The 21,225-nt window shown below is 46.6% G+C and overlaps 1 protein-coding gene across 1 annotated transcript; it reads right to left on the bottom strand.

Moving 5' to 3' along the window:
* Positions 1–1,446: 1,446 nt before the first annotated feature.
* On the bottom strand, positions 1,447–20,937 carry Wdr82 (WD repeat domain 82). The gene is made up of 9 exons (XM_048334500.1): positions 20,267–20,937; positions 13,624–13,721; positions 10,409–10,475; positions 8,420–8,519; positions 6,726–6,842; positions 6,303–6,458; positions 5,911–5,980; positions 5,013–5,155; positions 1,447–4,075 (listed from the first exon to the last, which is right to left on the bottom strand). The coding sequence occupies exons 1-9, from the start codon at positions 20,425–20,427 to the stop codon at positions 4,046–4,048; spliced, it is 942 nt and encodes a 313-aa protein (XP_048190457.1). The 5' UTR covers positions 20,428–20,937; the 3' UTR covers positions 1,447–4,045.
* Between the last annotated feature and the right edge of the window lie 288 nt (positions 20,938–21,225).

The following is a 21,225-nucleotide window of genomic DNA, read 5'->3' as shown; positions in this document are numbered from 1 at the left end:
TGGGGAGCAATAAAGAGAGGCACTTCCAGTTGGGTGTGGAGTGCTCACCTTGTCTCTAGCCTGGCCTTGTAGCTCCTCCTTAGCCCAGCACTCTTCATCTTTTACTAAAAAAGGCATGCCCTGCAGAAGAGCTTGTGTGAACTGTGAATTGCTTGTACAGCTTGGCTAAAGTGCTTTTGCTATTTATTGTGGCTTTCCAGTGCACTCCTCTTACGCACGGGTACTTGCCTACCATGCATGAAGCCCTGGGTTCAATTCGTCAGTACCACAGAAAAAGAAAAAAAACAAGTGTGGTTCACGTGGTAGAGTGCTAGCCTCGAGCAAAAGAAGCCAGGGACAGTGCTCAGGCCCCGAGTTCAAGCCCCAGGACTGGCAAAAAAAAAAAAAAAATTGTCTATCTCACTTGAGAGGCATAGACCTCCCCCCATCTTATGTTTTCTGTAACCCATCCAGGGAAGAGAAACTTACATCAACCAGTCCTCGCTTTTGCTGGGATCCTGTGTCTAGAATGTGTGGGTCTCAATCTGTCCCCAGCTGAGCCCTGACAAATTGCTGGTCCCCTGAAGCCGTGGGCGGTTTAAGACTCAAGTGCTGCCCTAGCAGGCTGTAGTGACTTCCTCCTTCCTCAGCAAGCCCTCCCTGAGCAAAGCGTGGGTGCATCCTGTGCCTGCCTTACCCACAGCGGCTGCTGAACCAGCTGGCCTCCAGTTTGCTGCCCTTCTACCCATTCCCGCCCTTCCTTACGCAAGATAAACCCAGGCAAGTGGAGACAGCCAAAGAGGGGTACAAGAGCGCCAAACAGGCCTCATGTCACCCAGGAAAAGCAAGGATTGCACCCTCCTGCTCGGTGTGTGTGTGTATGCCAGTCCTGGGGCTTGAACTCAGGGCCTAGGTGCTGCCCTGAGCTGTTATGCTTGATGCTAGCTTGAGCCGTAGCTCCACTTCTGGCTTTGAACAAGCCTCAGATCTCAGCCTTCTCAGTTGCTAGGATTAAAGGCATGAGCCACTGGTGATATCCTACCAGACCTTAAGAGGCTCTTTTTCTTGAGTTAGAGAGCCTATGAATGGACCAACCATACCCAAGTGTCACCCATTAGTTCCTGGCCGTTGAGGGAGAATAGCAGGCTCAGAATTTACTAACTCCTTAGCCAGCCAGTGAGTTGCCCTAGAACTGGCTGGGCCTTCTGCCAGGGCTTAGGACAAATGTGAACTCCAGTAAGAAGCTGCCAATCTGATCAGAGTTGGGGTCAGATCTGCTTTTCCCACTCATTTCTGCTCCTTTAGTCTGGGGTTCAATGATGGGCTAGCAAGGCACCTGGCAATCCACCCAGAACTACAGGGAGGCCTATGTGAGCTACAACCATACACAGTCTACCACCCCCCTCTGGGAACCAGGCAAAAAAATGCTACAGAAACTCAATGGAAGAGGCCACAGCCATAAAATTCTGTTTAAGACTGGTAACATGGAAAAAATGTTTATATGTTTTAAGTACAAAAAGGACATAAAATTGTATATACAGTAGAATAACAACTATGTAAACACGCCAAAAATCTATGCACAGAAGTCTCTAGAGAAACATTTAACATCAAAAGATTAACAGTGGTAATATGCGGGTTGCCAACGATTCTGTAATTCCCCAATTTTCCTTAGTAAGCAATAATTATGATTACAACAGGGAATCATTTAAAAATTTTTAAAAAATTAAAAAGGGAAAAAGAAATACCCTACAAGAGAGCTGGGAGTGTAGGTCACATGGTAGAGCACTTGCCTACACGAGTGTCAAGGTCCTGGGTTCAATTCCCAGTACCATAAACACAAAAGGGGGCGGAGGAAGGAACTAAAAAAATCCACTGGAGTTGGGCATGATAGTGAATGTCTAGGATTTTGCTTATAGTGAGACCCTGCCCACACACACATACATACATACACACGCACCCATACCCCCCCCACCACCAGCGCAGTGTCAGCTGTTACATAAAAGCTGTGGCCGCCCATGGCTCACTTCTAGCGTGTCTCCCCAGCTCCAGGCCAGCGCTGCAGTTTCAGGGCCCTGGGCTTGTGGGGGTGGCATATTTTCTGAAGACATGGCACCTCACTTTTTGGACACACAGGAAGTCAGATACAAATTATTTTCTTTCTTGATGTTGGATAATGGCAGTCTTTTCTCTGCAAAGTCTCAGAAGCGTTGTGCCCGGCAGGCAGGCAGCCCCTCCACGGGGGGAGGGGGGGAGAGGCTCCTACCATGGGGGCGCCACACCACATCGTACGGCAGATTCCAGTCTGCTGTAACAAAGGTGTCTGCCTCTTGTCTTTTCAGCATGAATAACAAGTAAAAAAATAATTGCTTTTTAAAAAAAAAAAGAAAAGAAAAAGTGCTAGTGATTCATAGCCTATGACTGCCGCTCAACAGAAGCAGTCATGGCTTGATTTACTCCTGGCAGCTATGTACCGCAGGGTGATTCATAACCTCGTTGGGCCTCAGTTTCTCCATGTGCAGGGGAGTGCTATCCCCGTAAATGTTTGGGTGGGAACTTAGCCACTGACTCTGCTATAGCTCTTCTCAACCTGGGCCTTTCTCAAAAGAAAGCAAGAAGAGAGCATGAAAGACCTACCAGCTAAAGGGAGTAACCTACTCAATTGGCAAAGAAGCTTTGGACAAACGAAGAACACTGGTTCTAGCACCCTGTCCCCAAATGCAGCAAGCCAGGCACAAAAGCCATGCAAAAGTGACCGACACACATACACAGGTGCAGACAGAGCATAACCAGGCGAAAAAGAGACTAATACTGTACAGAGGGCCCCGAGCGTGGGTTGAGGCACAAAGGGGGATCACCCCCACTTAGCTGCCGAGGAAAACAGCAAACACTGGAAGCTTTGCTTCGCTGAGTTTCCCAAAGGGAAAACGGAAGGGGAGCGGGAGGACTAACACTGGTGGCAAACACTTTGAGCAAGGGTGCAGGCCTCCCTCCTTCAGTTGGACTCTGAAACTATACACAAGAGAGAAGATAGATGCCTGCACAAGTATATTTAAGTGGAAATGCACACACTGTGCTAAAATACAAACAATGCAAAGGTCATATATAAAAAGGCTAAATAGAACATATAACAAGGCCTAGAACCAGCTCATGGGTGGGAGCTGGAAGATCTTTCTGGGGTGTCATCTTGCAGACTGTACACAATTGGTGGTAGGCAGGGGAAGAAGGCATCAGTGTAAACAACTCAGACTCGTTCCACAATACTGGCCCACAGGAAAGTGGGATGCACCGTAGGGACAAAGCTAGGAGCCTGCCTCGCTGCTTCTGTACAGCAAGCACAGCAGGCACCCAGGAGGACGATGGGTTTAACATGACAATGGAGCACTGCTGCTAAACCTTCTAGCCCTTGGAACTCACCTGTCACCTTTATCTACCCTACCCAGAGTCTGAGGCCTGCCCAAACGGCCCACCCTCATAGACCTAACTTGCACTGTTTCCTTCCTTATCCTTGCTTTCCTCAGACCCCCCGACGCACATCAAGATTCACTTCTGGAAATGTTTGGCACCTAAGAAACACGATGGCTGTGGAGTAATGCCACGGGAACAAAGGGAGACCCCAGGAACAACACATGCAGGGTGAGGGCCGGGGCACAGAGTGCCCCTGGCATCTCGAAACCACACGGAGGCTTCCCATGCATTTATCAGGGTAAAGGAGGGATGTGTAGAATGGGCCCAGTCCCCGGCTCCTCAGCAGCAATTACATTCAAAGTCCCAGGTGCCTGGTGGCCATGATGACCTAGCTGTGAGTGTGCTCAGCTTGCAGGAGGGAGCCGGATGTGGTGCTGGCGGGAGAGGCAGGGTCCCAACTCAGTCTTCAGCACCAGGGTCCATATAGAGAAGCTCAGCAAAGCTGCAGTTTTTGCGTCCATGTACAGCACACACCCATGGGAAGGTATGTTGGAAAGATGGTTTCCAGCACAGGGCAAATGATCCCATCTGGGTCAGCTCAGTCCCCTTGAGTTTTTCCCGTCAGCACCCTCAGTACACAAACAGCCAGGCGGCCTCAGGGTCAGTCATCAATGGTGGGCAACCAGAAGGCCTAGGGGGAAGATCACAGAAGAAGCTGAAGCAGCCAAGCACGGTAGGCTCCATCCTCCAATCCAGTGTGGTGGCTCTCAACTTGTCCAACGCTGGCGGAGTTATGGTCAGTGTCCGTCCCTCCCTCCCTCCCCTCCCCGCCCTCAGGGAACCTCAGAGCTGAAGTGCTCCAGCCTGTGAAAAGCAGCAGCCTGACCTTCCAACCTTCGCCGTCCACCCTGTGCCACCCACAACGACCTCATAAGAGGGCAAAACTCAAGTGCAATTTGGGAGGTGTGGCGTGGAGGAGGAGTTTGGTATGGCAGAAGCACAAGAAAAAAAGGGGGCTACAGAGAACCCGTCAAAGCAAACTTAACAGCGAGTTCAAATCCCAGTACCACTGCCACTGAATGAAAAAAAAAAAAAAAAGAATTTCTGAGGAACTTATTGTAAAAAAGGAACAGAAGACTGAATGGTTATAGAGTATTTTATAAAGCAAAGATGAAGCTGGATGCTGGTGGCTCAATGCCTGTCATCCCAACTACTAAGGAAGTTGAGATGTGAGGATCATGGTTCAAAGCCAGCCCAGACATAAGTCTGTTAAGACTCATCTCTAATAAACTACTCAAAAAAGCCAAAAATGGCATTTGTGGTTCAAGTGGTAGAGCACTCACCTGGAGCTAAAGAGGCTCAAGGACAGCGCCTAGACCCTGAGTTCAAGCTCCAGGACTGGCCAAAAATAAAAAGATAAAACCACACACAAAAGCACCCTGTAATCTCTTGGGAGCTCAGGGGTGACCCTACATCACAGCCCAAGCAGAGACCCCATGTCGAGGTGTGACAGAGGGAAGCCAATGCAGAGCTGTGAACTTGGTGCTTGTCCCCAAGTACAATGCCGCTCGTGAGGTTTGCTGACCCCACTGAAGGGGACCCATGTGTACAAGACCCCGCTCACATACCATGTTGGAACATGCGCTGGCAAAGGTCATGAACTTCGGGTTGAACTGCAAACAGGTAATGGGGCCTGTGTGTTTCCCATCCAATACAGCTACTTTTATGCCACTCTCTCCATTCCACACATGGATCTTGCCGTCCTCAGAACCTAAAGAGAATGACCGTGGAAATGTATTAATAGCTCAAGTCAGGTCAGAGAGAAAGACAGTGGGATCAAGGTCTGGGGAGAGACCGTTATCTTTAGGACTAGCAGGAGTGTGAGCCAAGAGACCATGAAGGAAGGACATTTTGGGAACTGATCTGTTAGTTTGTTTTGGATGAAGGGCTTGAACTCAGGACCTGGGCACTACCTGTGCTCTTTTTGCTCAAGGCTAGCGCTCTACCACTGAACCACAGGGCCACTTCTGGTTTTTCTGGTGGTAAATTGAAGATCAGAGGCTCATGGACTTTCCTGTCTGGGCTAGCTTTGAACCTCAATTCTCAGATCTCAGCTTTCTGAGTAAGCCACTGGCACCTGGCTGAGCAATTGATCTTAACTATGGTTATCTGTCCTGGGACAAACAAGTAATTTCCTCAGAGAGTCTCTCTCTCCCTCTAATACATGGTCTCAGGATCTCATTATGTAGCCCAGGCCAGCACCAAAGTGCTCTCAGTGCTGTGCTGAGATATAGGAGAATCTTTAGCATGCCTACCTAGGTTACCTCCCAGCCAACTACGTTTCTCAGCCCAATACCACTAGTTTACAATGCCAGAGCCAACTAAAGGTGGAGTCAGACCAAGACGTTAGTAATGCTAACAAGGTAGTGATTCTAGAGATGAATTCTAACATTCACCCAGACAAGACCCAAGTTAATATCAGTTCCAGGAAAACCCCCTGCATCACATATCATTGCAGATGCTCACCGATCATAATGAACTGGGAGTCTGGAGTAAATGAAGCCTCCAGTGTGACAGCTTTGCTGTTGGCATAACCCTAAAACAAAGCAGAGTTCTCTGGTTGTTACAGGGCACTAAGGAGACAATGGCCTCCAAACGCCAACCCAAACACATCCACATAAGTCCCTCTGATTCTGCAATGTTCTGAATGTGGCTGTTACCCTTTATATTCTACTCCTAACTCCAATGCAAGGGGTGAGAAAACTGTTAGGAAATAAGCTCATGTTCAGGAAGAAAATGCAAACCTATGTCCTAAGTAAGAAGGTTGGTGGATGCTCTTTCCCCATCAAGCTAATAACACCATCCTCAGTGCAAGAGGTACAAGCAAGGAAGAGCCATAGTCAAGGCTGGGAGCTCACCCCAAACGTGTGCATCACCACGCCCTTGAACGCATCAATGAGGCGGATGAAGCTGCCATTGGTGGAGATGAGAATGAGTTTGCCATCATTGCTGAATTTAAGTCCTGTCCACTCACAAGTCCGATCATACTGCATCTTGAAGGTCGCAAATGGTCCCTGCAAATGATAAAAGACAGCAGTCCCCATCCCCCGACCAAGACACATGAATAATAAGAGATACCCAAGAACTATTGCTAGAGCTCAAGAATTATTTTATCCCTTTAGATTCCTTCTTGAGGAGAAAGCAAAGGACCAAACACTGCGCCACCATTCTCTAGTATCTACCACATACTACATCTACTGAAATTAAAAAAAAACAAAGCTCTTAAATACCCACCCATCCTTAAAATGACCATGGTATCAAGATAGCTCAAATTCACTTACCTTATCAAAAGAACGAAGGTCATAAAGTTTGACCATTTCAGAGTTGACACCTGCAGCAAAAATTAACCCTTCTGGATCAAAAGAACAAACTGGCTTGCCCTGTAGATGCATGAGACCCTAAGAGAAAAGAAATAAGTCAATGGATGCAGGAGCCCACCACTACTTAATTTATTCTTCCCAATAAAAAGTGATATGAACAGATACCTAGCCTACCTACACATCAGAAAAAGCAAACAAAAATAGGTTATTGTACAACTAAGGAAACAGAACAAGGGAATCTGTTGGGAACACTTTATCTTGGAGGGACAAGTACAGGAAGTATGATAGAAAGGGTGAAATTGATAGAATACAGTGTGAACATACATGTGGAGATGTAGCAATGTAATCCCCCTTGTATAGTTGTATATGAAGCAGTAATAATAATAATAAAAAGAACACCATGGGGGTGGAGGTAGAGAATTCAGTTAAAAATTCACTGCATATCCTATAAAATTAAGAAAAGGGGTGGCAGGGGATATGGCCTAGTGGCAAGAGTGCTTGCCTCGTATACATGAGGCTCTGGGTTCAATTCCCCAGCATCACATATACAGAAAACGGCCAGAAGTGGCACTGTGGCTCAAGTGGCAAGAGTGCTAGCCTTGAGCAAAAAGAAGCCAGGAGGGGGGCTGGGAATATGGCCTAGTGGCAAGCGAGCTTGTCTCCTATACACGAAGCCCTGGGTTCAATTCCCCAGCACCATCTATAGTAAATGGCAAGAAGTGGCAGAGTGCTAGCCTTGAGCAAAAAGAAGCCAGGGATAGTGCTCAGTCCCTGAGTCCAAGGCCCAGGACTGGCAAAAAAAGGAGAGGGGAAGGAAATGGGTGGGTGAGAATGCTGAAATGGGTGACACTGACCAAGATGCATGGCATTCATAAACTGTTTTGTTGAATTGCAACTCTGTACAACTACTTAAACAAAAACCACTAACTAGAGGAAGCTAAAAAAAAAAAAAAAAAAAAGATGCCGGGGCTGGGGATATGGCCTAGTGGCAAGAGTGATTGCCTCTGATACATGAAGCCCTGGGTTCGATTCCCCAGCACCACATATACAGAAAACTGCCAGAGGCGGCGCTGTGGCTCAAGTGGCAGAGTGCTAGCCTTGAGCGGGAAGAAGCCAGGGACAGTGCTCAGGCCCTGAGTCCAAGGCCCAGGACTGACCAAAAAAAAAAAAAAAAAGATACCATATAGCAGATTTCTGATCAACTCTTTTTTTTTTTTTTTTTTTTTTGGGCCAGTCCTGGGCCTTGGACTCAGGGCCTGAGCACGGTCCCTGGCTTCTTCCCGCTCAAGGCTAGCACTCTGCCACTTGAGCCACAGCGCCGCTTCTGGCCGTTTTCTGTGTATGTGGTGCTGGGGAATCGAACCCAGGGCCTCGTGTATCCGAGGCAGGCACTCTTGCCACTAGGCTATATCCCCAGCCCCTCTGATCAACTCTTAATGGCACAATATTATAGACAAATCCCCGGAGAATGGTACCTAGAACTCAAAGGTGGGAGCCTGTACCACAGAATAAAATTCAATCTACACTGGATTGGGGAATCCGCTTACTTCTGGGGGAGCCTACTGAGAAACTAACTTTGACACCTTAATGGAACTCTGGGATCCCAGAATGGAACCGCTGCTTCCAAACACTTAGACAGTACAATTATGAGGTACCTGGCAGTTAGGAGACCGGAGATCCCAGAGCCGGATAGTCTTATCAAGAGACCCAGAAATGAAAGTGTCATCCACAGGTGACATGGACAAGGCCACCACCCTGCAATGCAGCAAGATCGACAGGAGGTGAAGCAAAACGTAAGAACAAATCAGAGGTGAACCCTAACCCACTCTATCTACATAAGCTGGCTCTCCCCAAACTGCCATTCTAGGGAACATGCACCACCATATCTAGGGTAATTAAGGCCAACCCAAAAACATTAGTATAAAAAAATCTTTGATTCTAATATGAACCAAAACCACAAGGTGGGATATTATCTCACACTTGCTGACACCGATATAATAAAAGAGTTGATGATGCTGGTGAAAAGGTGCTGGAGAAATTAGAATCTTTATTTTATTACAATCCAGAAGTGGAAATATGCCAATACAAGATTGTGTGGATGTCATAGCAGCATTATTCATATTAACCAAAGAGTAGGGGAAAAAAACCCTAAAATGTCCATTAGTTTAAAAAAATGAACAAACTGAACGGGTATTATTGTGAAATATTACTTGGTAATAAAAAGGAAAGAAAGGAAGTGGCACTGTGGCTCAAGTGGTAGAGTGCTATCCTTGAGCAGAAAGGTTCAAGGACAGGGTACAGGCTCAAGCCTCAGGACCAGCAAAGTAAGTAAATAAATGAGAAATCAATTTTGGACTGGGAAGGTGGCCTAGTGGTGGAGTGCTCGCCTAGCATGCATGAAGCCCTGGGTTCAATTCCTCAGTACCACATACACAGAAAAAGCCAGAAGTGGCGCTGCGGCTCAAGTGGTAGAATGCTAGCCTTGAGCAAAAAGAAGCCAGGGACAGTGCTCAGGTGCTGAGTTCAAGCCCCAGGACTGGCAAGGAAAAAAAAAGGGAATGAGGGCTGGGGATATGGCCTAGTGGCAAGAGTGCTTGCCTCATATACATGAGGCCCTGGGTTCAATTCCCCAGCACCACATATACAGAAAATGGCCAGAAGTGGCGCTGTGGCTCAAGTGGCAGAGTGCTAGCCTTGAGCAAAAAGAAGCCAGGGACAGTGCTCAGGCCCTGAGTCCAAGCCCCAGGACTAGCCAAAAAAAAAAAAAAAAAAAAGGAATGAAATACTAAATCATGACAATATGGATGAACCTTGGAAACATACTAACAGAAGCTAGACAAAAAGGGATACATATTATCCAATTCCGTTTATACTGATGTTTATAATAGGCACATCTATAGAAACAAAAAAGCAAGTTAGCTAGGGGAGGGGGAGGGATTGCTAGTGGGAAAAGGGTTTTTCTTTGGGGTAAGGAAAATATTATAGGATTGGTTTGGAAGGAAGGGTGAGAACATAAAGAATGGGGATGGTGAATTTGTCAAAGAAATGGAGACAAAAGGAAAAAAAAAACAACAAACCATTAAAATAAAGAGTAACGATAGAAGATTCAAAGAGCCTCAAAAAAGAACAGACTTACACTGACTTCTGACTTTTCAGCAGTAATACTGGCTTTGAGAAAATGATTGCAGACCTAAATCTCTGTGCACGGTTAATGCTTAAAATTTTATCATTTAAAAACATATTTTATGAGCTGCCATAATAGCTCAAGCCTATATCCCTGGCTTTTTTTTTTTTTTTTTTTTGCCAGTCCTGGGGCTTGGACTCAGGGCCTGAGCGCTGTCCCTGGCTTCTGTTTTTGCTCACGCTAGCACTCTGCCACTTGAGCCACAGCGCCACTTCTGACCATTTTCTATATACGTGGTGCTGAGGAATTGAACCCAGGACTTCATGTATACGAGGCAAGCACTCTTGCCACTAGGCCATTTTCCCAGCCCTCCTGGCTATTTTTGACAGTTATGAAGAATGAACAAGAAAAGAGACCAAAAGGCCAGTGAGGAAGCAGCTTGAGTTCATTACTAAATCTCTCTCCCCTTCTATCCTAGATTAACCCAAAAGGATAAAATAATTCCACATTTAGGTCTTACCTTTTGCTATGTCCTGGAAAGTATCTGATATATTTGTTGTCATGTAAGGACAAGTAACGAATGGTATCTGTAAAAAGACAAATAAAATCGGATGAGAGTGTACTATTGAAAAAGAATTTGCATCTTCATTTTGAAAAAAGGCAAGGTGGAGAATTCAATTACCTTCCATCATCTAAGCAAAGTGTGAGTGAATAAGTTCTTCCCAGGTGAAGGGTGTATATGCAGACTCTTACAACTCAAAAACAGAGTTCTAAGTGGACAGCACATAGGCTGTTTATATGACTGGTTCGGGGGCAAAGGGTCTACCTCTACTCAGATATAGAGACTTAACTAGCATGTGTAAGGGGCCCTGGATTCAATCCCCAAATCACAGTGTCACCACCAATCTTTGTATGGTTCATGAATTACTATTCCAATGCAATTTGCCCTGAAAATTATACCTTGGCCAGGAAAAGCAAACAAAAATCCAGTATTTTAGAGACTTGGATAACAATTTCCAAGAATAATAAACTTTACATCAGAATCTTGAGGAAACAGGCTGAAAGAGTTAAGCAGTTGCACTAAGCTGAAGATCAGGCTGGACCTTGGTGGAAATTTTTAAGGTTTCTACCAGTTTTGACTTGTTCTCTGAATGAGTTGAACCCTCCCTGTATTTACTAGAATATTCAACTTACACTAAAACTAAACAGAATGGAAAGAAATACTATTTGAGTGTATGTGTGCTGGTACTAAGGCTTGAACTCAGGGCTGGTTGGTACTCTACCTACTTGAGCCATACCACCAATCCCAGCTTTTGGCTGGTTATAACTGGAAACAAAAGTCTCACAAATTTTTCTGCCTGGGCTCATTCCAAGCCTCATTCCACAGATCTCAACCAAGATCTCAGTAGCTAAGATTATAGCATGAGCCACCAGCGCCCAGTTACTCAAGAGAAATACTATCTCAAGACATTTTAAAAATGAACCTCGGCTGAGAATGTGGCTTAGTGGTAGAGTGCTTGCCTAGCATGCATGAAGCCCTGGATTTGATTCCTCAGTACCACATACACGGAAAACGCTGGAAATGGGGCTATGGCTTAAGTGGTAGAGGGCTAGCCTTGAGCAGTGGAAGCTCAAGTTCCCAGGCCTTGAGTTCAAGCCCCAGGATTGGAAAAAAAAAAAAAAAAAAAAAAAAGGTAGTTCACTCTGGTGCATTCCAGTCGGAAGACAAAGGACCTTGGGGGGGGGGGGGGGGTCGAAGGTCACTCTTTCCATGTCTGCAAATAACATCTTCAAGTCACTCAAGTGACAAGCACAAAGTATTGGTGGATATTCTAGTACTTGAGAACGACTCACCTGCCCTAAGAAGGCAAGACTTCATCCCATTACCTGTATTCCCAGGGATGAGCAGGGCTTCGCCATCCTCTGTGCCCCGCTTGGTAGCTGGTGCGCTGTTCCTGGCAAGGCAGTGGCCTGTACAGTTATCTCCTGTACCGGGTGGTATTATAGACCCTCAAACTGTACAAACTACTACCTCAGCCTGGAATCAGGCAAAAGGAAACGGAGCATTGGAAGAACTCTTCAGGACGCACTTGAGATGCAGCAAAGCTGCACGGGCCATGGACCATGCGCCACACGCGCGCCTCATCCTGTACCACATTTCGGAATCCTCATTTTATCACTCAGAAAGGCAGTTCAATACAAGAAACATACCAGTCATTTAGATGATTATATACACGTATGTATGTCCTCACCACCCTAATGTTTTATCATCTTGTCCAAAAGCATTAAACCACAATGCTTGCTTAGATAATTGCTTCTGAAATACAGGCTTAATTAGAAATGATACTTTATTTAACTAAAACTCAAGTACAGTATAGGCAGAAAAGTCATATTAAAGGAGAAAAAATAGAAAGGCTAGGTACAGTGGCTCATGCCTATAATCCCAGCCACCTATGGGGCAGGTAACAAGAGTATCACAGTTCAAGGCATTTCCTGGACAAAAAAAAAGAGACCCCATATGAATCAATAAGCCTGGAATGGTGGTATGCATCTCTGGTTCCAGGTATATGGGAGGCCTTAAGTAGGGGGATCACAGTCTGAGCTAGCTACATGCAAAAATTATAAGGCCCTATCTGAAAAATATCCAAAGCAAAAAAGAACATGGCTCAAGTGTTAAGAGTGCCTGCCTATCAAGTATGAGGTCCTGAGTTCTCAAAATGCCAGTACTACAAAAAAATTTTTTTGATAAATGACATTAGAAAAATCTTACTGTAAAAAATGAAATAAGCGGGGCTGGAAATATGGCCCAGTGTCAAGAGTGCAGCGCTTGCCTCGTATACAGGAGGCCCTGGGTCCAAGCACCAGGACTGGCCAGCCACCACCCCCCCAAAAATAATAATAAAGTGATTGTTTAAAAAAAATGAAATAAGCTAGTAAAAAAACACACAACCAAACAATCATAAGTAAAATAAGTGAATAAGTATTAAAGCTCAATTAGCATGAAAATATGCTAACTCAGAAGGACTTAACCCAGGGGAAAAGCAGGTAGAACACACTATTTACTACAGAAAGAAATAGAAATTTTAACTTTAACAAGGCTGGTGCTCTCTTACTTGAGGCACTTTTCCACTAGTTCTCCCCCCATCCCCCCTCCCTGGTCAGAGATAAGAGATTCATGAATTTGCCTGGGCTGGCTTTGAATCACTGTCCCTAGATCTCAGCTTTCTGAGTAGCTAGGATTATAGGTGAGAGGTACCAGTGCCTAACAAGGTTTCTCTTCTTCAGTTATTTTGTATGTAGTCTTGGCTATCCTAGACCTTGTCATACTCTTCAGCCTCTCCAATGCTGGAATTAGAGTAATTTGTATCAAATACACATTATTTTGAATGGGGAGGTCCACTAGTTTACCACTTGCTGTGTCTAGTATTCTTCCCTTCCATTTGCTTTAGAAGTACTCTTTCAAGTTACAAAAGCACAAACCATAAGTATAGCTCCCCCCCCCTTGTGAACTGAGATTTTTTTTTCACACTTAGTTTCAAGTCTCTCAAAAGTATTAGTGGCTGGCCTCCAGCATTCCTTCAGATTTAACAATGTTAATTAGTCATAGGAAAACATTTAAACTCAAGTAACTATAATTAAAAGAGAAGTAGTTACAAAGTTCCAATAAGGATTTGAGAAACCACAATCCAGAACTATTTAACAATGACCATAAGCCCAAACAAGGGTCTTGCTTACCGTCAATTTTGTTAGAGCTGTAAACAACTGTGTTCGCTGCATGTGTGTATCTGATGAGGTCCACGCCATATTTCTTACTGTACAGGGTTCTCTTTGGTCTGATAATGAGACGAGAAAAAAAATCAAAATCTCTCACAAAAATCTGAGATGTCCCTATCAAAACAACAGCACTTGAGTGATGTGGCAGTGGTGATGATTCTTGGTAAATCCTAACACTAGAAAGAAAAAAAAATTTCTTCTTATTTTTGGTTGCTCATGGGGCTTTAAGTCAGGGCCTTGGTGCTGTCCCTGAGCTCTTGAGCTCAAGGCTAGCGCTCTACTACTTAGTGCTCTACCACTTGGTGCTCTACCACTTGAGCCACAGCACCACTTCCAACTTTTTTTGTGTATGTGGTACTAAAGAATTGAACCCAGGGCTTCATGCATTCTAGGCAAGCACTCTGCCACTAAACCACATTCCCACCCCTGAATTTCTTCTAAAGGAAATTCAATAAGCAAGGGGTGGTGGTGATCCCTACCCCTAGCTACTCAGGACTGGCTGAGATAGCCCAGGAGGTAGAAGTCAGCCTGCACACCACATGGAAATGGTATCTTTTAAATACAATCAGGCACAACCACCATCTAAAGAATAAAGAAATCTCTAAACACCCAAGGTCAAAGTTAGGAAGAATTTAAATGTCAGGGGATGATTTAGTTTTTACTACCATGTTCAAAAGCTTCAAGGGAAGGAAAAGTCTGTTTGAGAATAAAAGCATGTGAAATAACATATGTCACAGCTTATAAATAAAGAGGAATATGACATTACCTCAAACACAGTCATTTTTCTTAAGCCATTACTGTAGAAAGCTCTTTCTTTGGGGAAGGCCACGATTTATTGAAACTTAAGCCAAATGCAACTGGCTTTGCCTTCTTAAGAATCTGATCTTGCAGGTCCAAAACACTACCCGAGCCTCTTAAAAAGTAAAGTGTGGGCTGGGAATATGGCCTAGTGGTAGAGTGCTCACCTTGCATACATGAAGCCCTGGGTTCAATTCCTCAGCCCCACATATATAGAAAAAGCCAGAAGTGGCACTGTGGCTCAAGTGGTAGAGTGCTAGCCTTGAACAAAAAGAAGCCAGGGACAGTGCTCAGACTCTGAGTTCAAGCCCCAGGACTGTCAAAAAACAAAACAAAAAGTAAAGTGTAACCCTCCATGACAAAACTGGACAATTTTTTGTGTGTGTGTGCCAGTCCTGGGGCTTGAATTCTGGGCCTGGGCACTGATCCTGAACTTTTCTCAAGGTTAGCACTCTATCACTTCAGCCACAGCACCACTTCTGGCTTTTCCAAGCACACAGTACTTTGCAATCAAAACCAGGGCTTCATGCATGCTAGGCAAGCACTCTACCACTGGGCCACATTCCCAGTATGACAATGATTCTCTATTTTCAATTTTAGTGTAAAAGTACACATTTCCAATCCAATCATGGAAGATTCTTAAATGATTTTCTCTACAGAACCTTTAAGATCAAGACAAAAAAAATCTCAGGAAAAAAATTTTGGTATATACAACTTAAAGAAAACTTAACACCTCCCCCCAGCTGCCAGGCTACTCAGGAGGCTAAAATCTGAGGACACTTCCAAGCAGCCTGAGCAGACAAACCTTGTGACTCTTCAACTAACCATAAAAAAGTTGGAAGCAGAGGTGTGGATCAAGTGGTAGAACATTGGCTTTGAGAAAAACAAAACAAAAACCTGAAGAGTGTGAGGCCCAAGTTCCACTCCCAGCACAAAAACAAAATGAACAAAAATACCCAAGTAGAGGAGCATGGTAATATACACCTGCAATCTCAGCACTCAAAAGTTAAGGTAGGAAGATCCTAAGTTCAAGGCCAGTCTGGGCTATGTTAAGGAGCTCTTGTCTGAAAAAGCCCAAACATGGGCTGGGGATATGGCCTAGTGGCAAGAGTGCTTGTCTTGCGTACATGAAGCCCTGGGTTCCATTCCCCAGCACCACATATATAGGAAACGGCCAGAAGTGGGCGCTGTGGCTCAAGTGGCAGAGTGCTATCCTTGAGCAAAAAAAAAAAAAAAAAAAAAAAGCCAGGAACGGTGCTCACGCCCTGAGTCCAAGGCCCAGGACTGGCCAAAAAAAAAAAAAAAAAAAAAAAAAAAGCCCAAACAAAGCAAATCCCAAACATCTCTGAAAAACTGGATCTCAGTGCTAGACCAACTCTCCATATGCAGAAAATTTAAAAAAAGGAAAGAAAGAAAGAAAGAAAAGGGACTGGGAATGTGGCTTAGTGGTAGAGTACTTGCCTAGAATGCATGAAGTCCTGGGTTTGATTCCTTAGTACCACATACACAGAAAAAAAACAAAAATGGCAGTATGGCTCAAGTGGCAGTGCTAGCCTTGAGCAAAAGCTCAGGAATCAGGGACAGTGCCCAGGCCCTGAGTTCAAGCACCAGGACCAGCAACAAAACAAAACAAAAGCAACAACAACAAAAAACACAAGGAAGACTTCACCTCTGAAGAAAACAAATACTAACCTGAGATTTGTTTGTTTGTTTCTTTTTTTTTTTTTTGCCAGTCCTGGGGCTTGGACTCAGGGCCTGAGCACTGTCCCTGGCTTCTTTTTGCTCAATGCTAGCACTCTGCCACTTGAGCCACAGCGCCACTTCTGGCCATTTTCTGTATATGTGGTGCTGGGGAATCGAACCCAGGGCCTCATGTATATGAGGCAGGCACTCTTGCCACTAGGCCATATCCCCAGCCCCTGAGATTTGTTTCTTGTAAAAGAAATCTATGCCAGGGCTGGGAATATGGCCTAGTGGTAAAGTGCTCGCCTCGTATACATGAAGCCCTGGGTTCGATTCCTCAGCACGACATATATAGAAAAAAGCTGAAAGTGGCTCTGTGGCTCAAGTGGCAGAGTGCTAGCCTTGAGCAAAAAGAAGCCAGGGACAGTGCCTAGGCCCTGAGTCCACAACCCAGGACTGGCAACAACAACAACAACAAAAACAACAACAAAGAAATCTATGCCAGGGCTGGGAATATAGCCTAGTGGTAAGAGTGCCTGTCTTGTATACATGCAGCCCTGGGTTCAATTCCTCAGTACCACATATATAGAAAATGGCCAGAAGTGGCGCTGTGGCACAAGCGGCAGAGTGCTAGCCTTGAGCAAAAAGAAGCCAGGGACAGTGCTTAGGCCCTGAGGTCAAGGCCAGGACTGCCCCCCCCCCCCAAAAAAAATCTAAGCCAGGCACTACCAGTGGCTCATACCTGTCAATCCTTAGTACTCAGGAAGGAGGCTGAGACCCGAGGATATCAGTTCAAAGCCAGCCTGGGCAGAAAGGTCTCAGACTCTCATCATCCCCATTTAACCACCCAAATGCTGGAAGAAGAGCTGTGGCTCAAGTGTGGTAGAATGCTAGCAGTGAGCACAGAATCCTAGAGATTGTACTTAGCCCCTGAGTTCAAGCCCAAGACAGATAACAAAGGAAAAAAGAAGCCCATTACTTTGTTTCATTTTCTAGTCTGAATACAAGATCTTAATGTATTATATCTAATGTCAAGGGGATTTACAAAGTATATAAACAATAGCTTTTCAGGTATCACGATTAAGTTTTCCTTCATCTCTCAAGCTTTCTGGGCTAACACTGTACCACTCGAGCTATACCTCCAGCCCTGCTTTTTGCGGGTTATTTTGATGGAGATTGAGTCTAGTAAACTTCTCTGCCTGTGCTGGTCTGGAAGCCTAATCCTCCCTGATCTTAGCCTCCTGAGTAAGAGTACAGGTGTAAAGCCACACAGATGCTCAGCTAAAATTAACCATTTCATTTCCCTCCCAAATCTTCACATTAATATCAGCTAAGTAATGTATTATGACTTTCAAGAAAACATTTTCTTCTAACATTGTTTGCCCTAGAAGGTAGTTTTTGTTCATCATTACCAGTTAAAAAAATTTTTTTTTTAGGGCTGGAGGCTTAGAATTTCAGCCTTAACAGCTGGACATCTTTAATTCAAGCACACACCTAGTTTTTAGAACACCCAACTTCCTTTTTTCAAAGGAGTTCTTTGAAACACCAACAATTTATGCAAATCTGCAATTAAGTAAAATGGCCACAGGTATGAATACACTATTGTTTTGTAGAATGGACACTTGACCCTAGCAAGAGAAGTCTCTTTTATTTTCTCTATTACCTTTCCCAAACAAATTATGCCACCAATAGACAAGCCCTTTAGAAACGCTACCCCCCACGGCTGGAATGTAGCAGTGGCAAAGTGCTTGCCTAGCAAATTCAACATCCTGGGTTCAATCCCCAGTTCCAAAAGAAAATAAAAGGAAATAGTTAGAAAGTCTACCCCCAACCTCCACATCCTTTGAATAAAGATGTACATTTCCACTCTCAGGTTCTGGGGAAAGTTCTCCTCCATGCACAAACTCTACACATCACAAACCCAGCTTCAAATGACTCCTAGCTCCAGAATTCCACAATCAGACAGCCCCTACCCCAGCTTCCTTTCGCATTACTTATTCCCTCTTCAATGCCAAACAGATCCCAAGTAGGCAGACATGGACAAAAATCCATCTAAAAGCCAACAACACTGACTTTAAGCATCTGTCCAACTAATGCTTCCCTCTCTTCCCCCAGAACCACCACTACAGGCCACGCTTCCTCATACCACAGGCAGATCCAGAGCCAGTTACATAATACTTTCTCATAGCCCCAGGGGGGAAACGACTGGGGAGAATATTATAGCTCAGTCTATATAGCTCTGTTTTAACAGCATTACTTTAGACAGTCAAATTCACAAATGAAGAGACAAGTTCCAAAAGGGAGTTTAAAAAATCAGTTTTTTTAAAAGGCAAAAGGTACAATGAGAAATAAAGAGAAAAATTCAATAATTCAAAAAGATGTGAAACTTGGTTATAAAATGAAGCACCCACTAAGTTAAATCAAATAGCCTCTGCTTGGGAAAACTAGCTGAAGAGAAAATTGAAACTAGTTTTCTGCTCCAAAGCCACCATTTACTTGGAGCAGTTTATAGTGGTGCAGCCAGCCTGGCGAGACCCCCAAATGTATAAAAAGGCGAAGTGCCCAGTTTATAAGATACTACAAAGTGAGAGGGATGTGTGGTTCTACAAATGACCTGGCATAGCACACAACTTTCACAATCAGATTCAGAAATTCTGAGAATTTCTGGTGAACCACATAAGCTATTGGGAGTATTTCTGAGACAAGGTCTTTAAAACTCATCCCCTTGCCTTTGCCTCTTAGAAGCAAGAATCACTATGCATGGTTAAACTGATTAAAAAAAAAAAAAGCATACCCCCCAAATTGTCCCAGGGATGTATTTTCTTTTGTTTGTTTTAAAGTGAGCTTAAACCCAGGTCAGGATGGGAAACTTAAGTTCACTTGCATTTGGCAAGGAAAAGTTTCAGGGATGTTTGTTACAGCCAGGTGCCTGTGGGTTACTAACACCTGTAAATCCTAACTACTCAGGAGGCTTGAGATCTGAGGATCCAGGTTCAAAGCCAGCCTGCATAGGTTAAGTCGGTGAAGATTAGTATCTCCAATTAATCACCAAAACAGCTGAAATGGAGGTATGGCTCAAGTGGTAGAGTCCTACTAGCTTTGGGCAAAATAGCTTTGAAACGGGGCCCAGGCCCTGAGTTCAAGCCCCAGGATCGACACACAATCACACCACACTCAGCTCACTATAAATGTAAAGCACCGGGTCTCAAGAAAATATTGAACCGGGAATTAAGGGGCAAGGGGTGGGAATGGAGGGGGGCGCTCAAAGGATCTCAAGGATTGCAGACTGACAGCTAAGGATCACATCCCGCGCTGGCGCGATGGGCTTTTTAAAAAGACCAGCGGGGGAAGCAGAGGGGCATGGGGACTGGCCAAGTGCCAGGTCTCAATCGAGGTCACCGAGGAAGGAGGAAGGGAGAGAGAGGGAGCGAGAGGGACAGGACAGAGACAGGCCGACGCGGTGGCACCGGGCGGGAGAACAGCCTCTTCCAGTTCTGCGTGGAACTCGGGGAGGCGATCTCCTGACAGTCTTAAAGCAGCCAGAGAGGCTTAGGGGGAACCGCTGTGTGTGTGTGTGTGTGTGTGTGCGTGTGCACTCGTGCGCGCCTGTGCACACCCACACGGCGTTCTAAAGGTCAAGGTCAAGGTGGGGTTGGGCCAGCGTGGTAGAAATGCTCAGGAGGGAGTAATCGGAGACCAACAAAATCCTCATGTCACCGTGGTGCCTACGAGCATCATTATTTTAAAAACCCAAAGCAACAACCACACCAAAAAAAAAAAAAACCAACACAAACCACCCCCCAAAAAAACGGGAGGGGAGGGAGGAGGTCTAGGTCTGCAGACTGTTTGCAGGAAGAAGGCGGAAAATCAGTGCCAACATAGATAAATAAAGAAATACAGAGACGTGAACGTTGGTAGGCCCGTGGCGGGAGTCGGAGAGGGAGAGCGCGGGAAGCTGGGGCGGAGGCTGGGGAGGGTGGAAAGGCCAAGGATCTTGGGGAACACTCTTCCCCCCCCCCACGCACACCCCGGGAGAGGGGGTACACCCCCGTCCGTGCCGTGCCGTGCCGTCCCGTCCCCCCGCCCGCCCGGCCCCCACCCCCCCAGGCCGCACCGCACTCACTTGCCCTCCTGGCAGTCGTACAGCACGATGGAGTCGTCGTCGCTGCTGGAGATGACGGTCTCGCCGTTGGGGCTGAAGTCGAAGCAGTTGATCTTATCCGAGTTCTCGCGGAACACCTTGGCGACGCGGAAGCTCCGCAGCACGCTGTCGGTGAGCTTCATGGCGGCGGCCGGGCCGGGGAGGCCGGGAGGGCCGGGAGGGCCGGGGCGGAGGCCGAGGCCGAGGAAGCGGAGGCCGTGCGGGAGTCCCGAAGCGGGGCGGGGCGGGGACGCGCGGGCAGGCGGGCGGGCGGGCGGGCCCCGGACCCCCGGCGGGAGAAGAGGACCAGCGGGCGGGCGGGCGCCTCAAGGCCCCGAAACCCCCCGGCAGTTCAAGGCGCCGCCCCGCTTGGCGGCCCCGAGATGGCGGCCGTTACGTCGGGCCTCCTCCTCCTCCTGCTGTCTGGCGGCTCTTCCCTCCTCCCCTCCCCTCTTCCTCAGGCAATGCCGGCACGGCTTCGGCCGCGCTCACTCGCTCCTTTCGTAGGAGGAGGGGAGGGCGGGCGTCCCCCTCAGAGCCAACCGCCGCGGCGCCGGCTCATTGTGTCCGCCATCTTGGGGCGACACTGAGGCGAGGGGCTGGGGGGGAGGGGGGGTGAAGAGGACTTTCAGCTGCCGCCGCCGCCGCCGCCGCCGCCGCCGCCGCTGCCGCGCGGGCATGCTGGGAAAAAAGGGGCGGGGCGGGAACCGCGGCGCCAGGCCGAGGGGGCGGGGCCTGGCGCTGACGTCACGCAGGCCGCCGCCGCCGCCGCCGCTGCCGCCGCCGCGCCCAGGCGTGGAGTGGTGGGGGGGAGAGTCCGACGTCTCCTCAGCCGCCCGGGGGGCGGGGGTGGGGGTTGCTTGCTTGCTTAGTGGTCTTGTGGCGCCTGAGGGGGATTTGGGGGTGTCTTCACCCCACGGCGGGGGTAGGTCTTGACGTGG

This window comes from Perognathus longimembris, chromosome 26, assembly GCF_023159225.1.
Source record: "Perognathus longimembris pacificus isolate PPM17 chromosome 26, ASM2315922v1, whole genome shotgun sequence".
Classification (NCBI taxonomy): Eukaryota; Metazoa; Chordata; class Mammalia; order Rodentia; family Heteromyidae; genus Perognathus; species Perognathus longimembris.
This window is presented reverse-complemented; position numbering and strand designations above follow the sequence as displayed.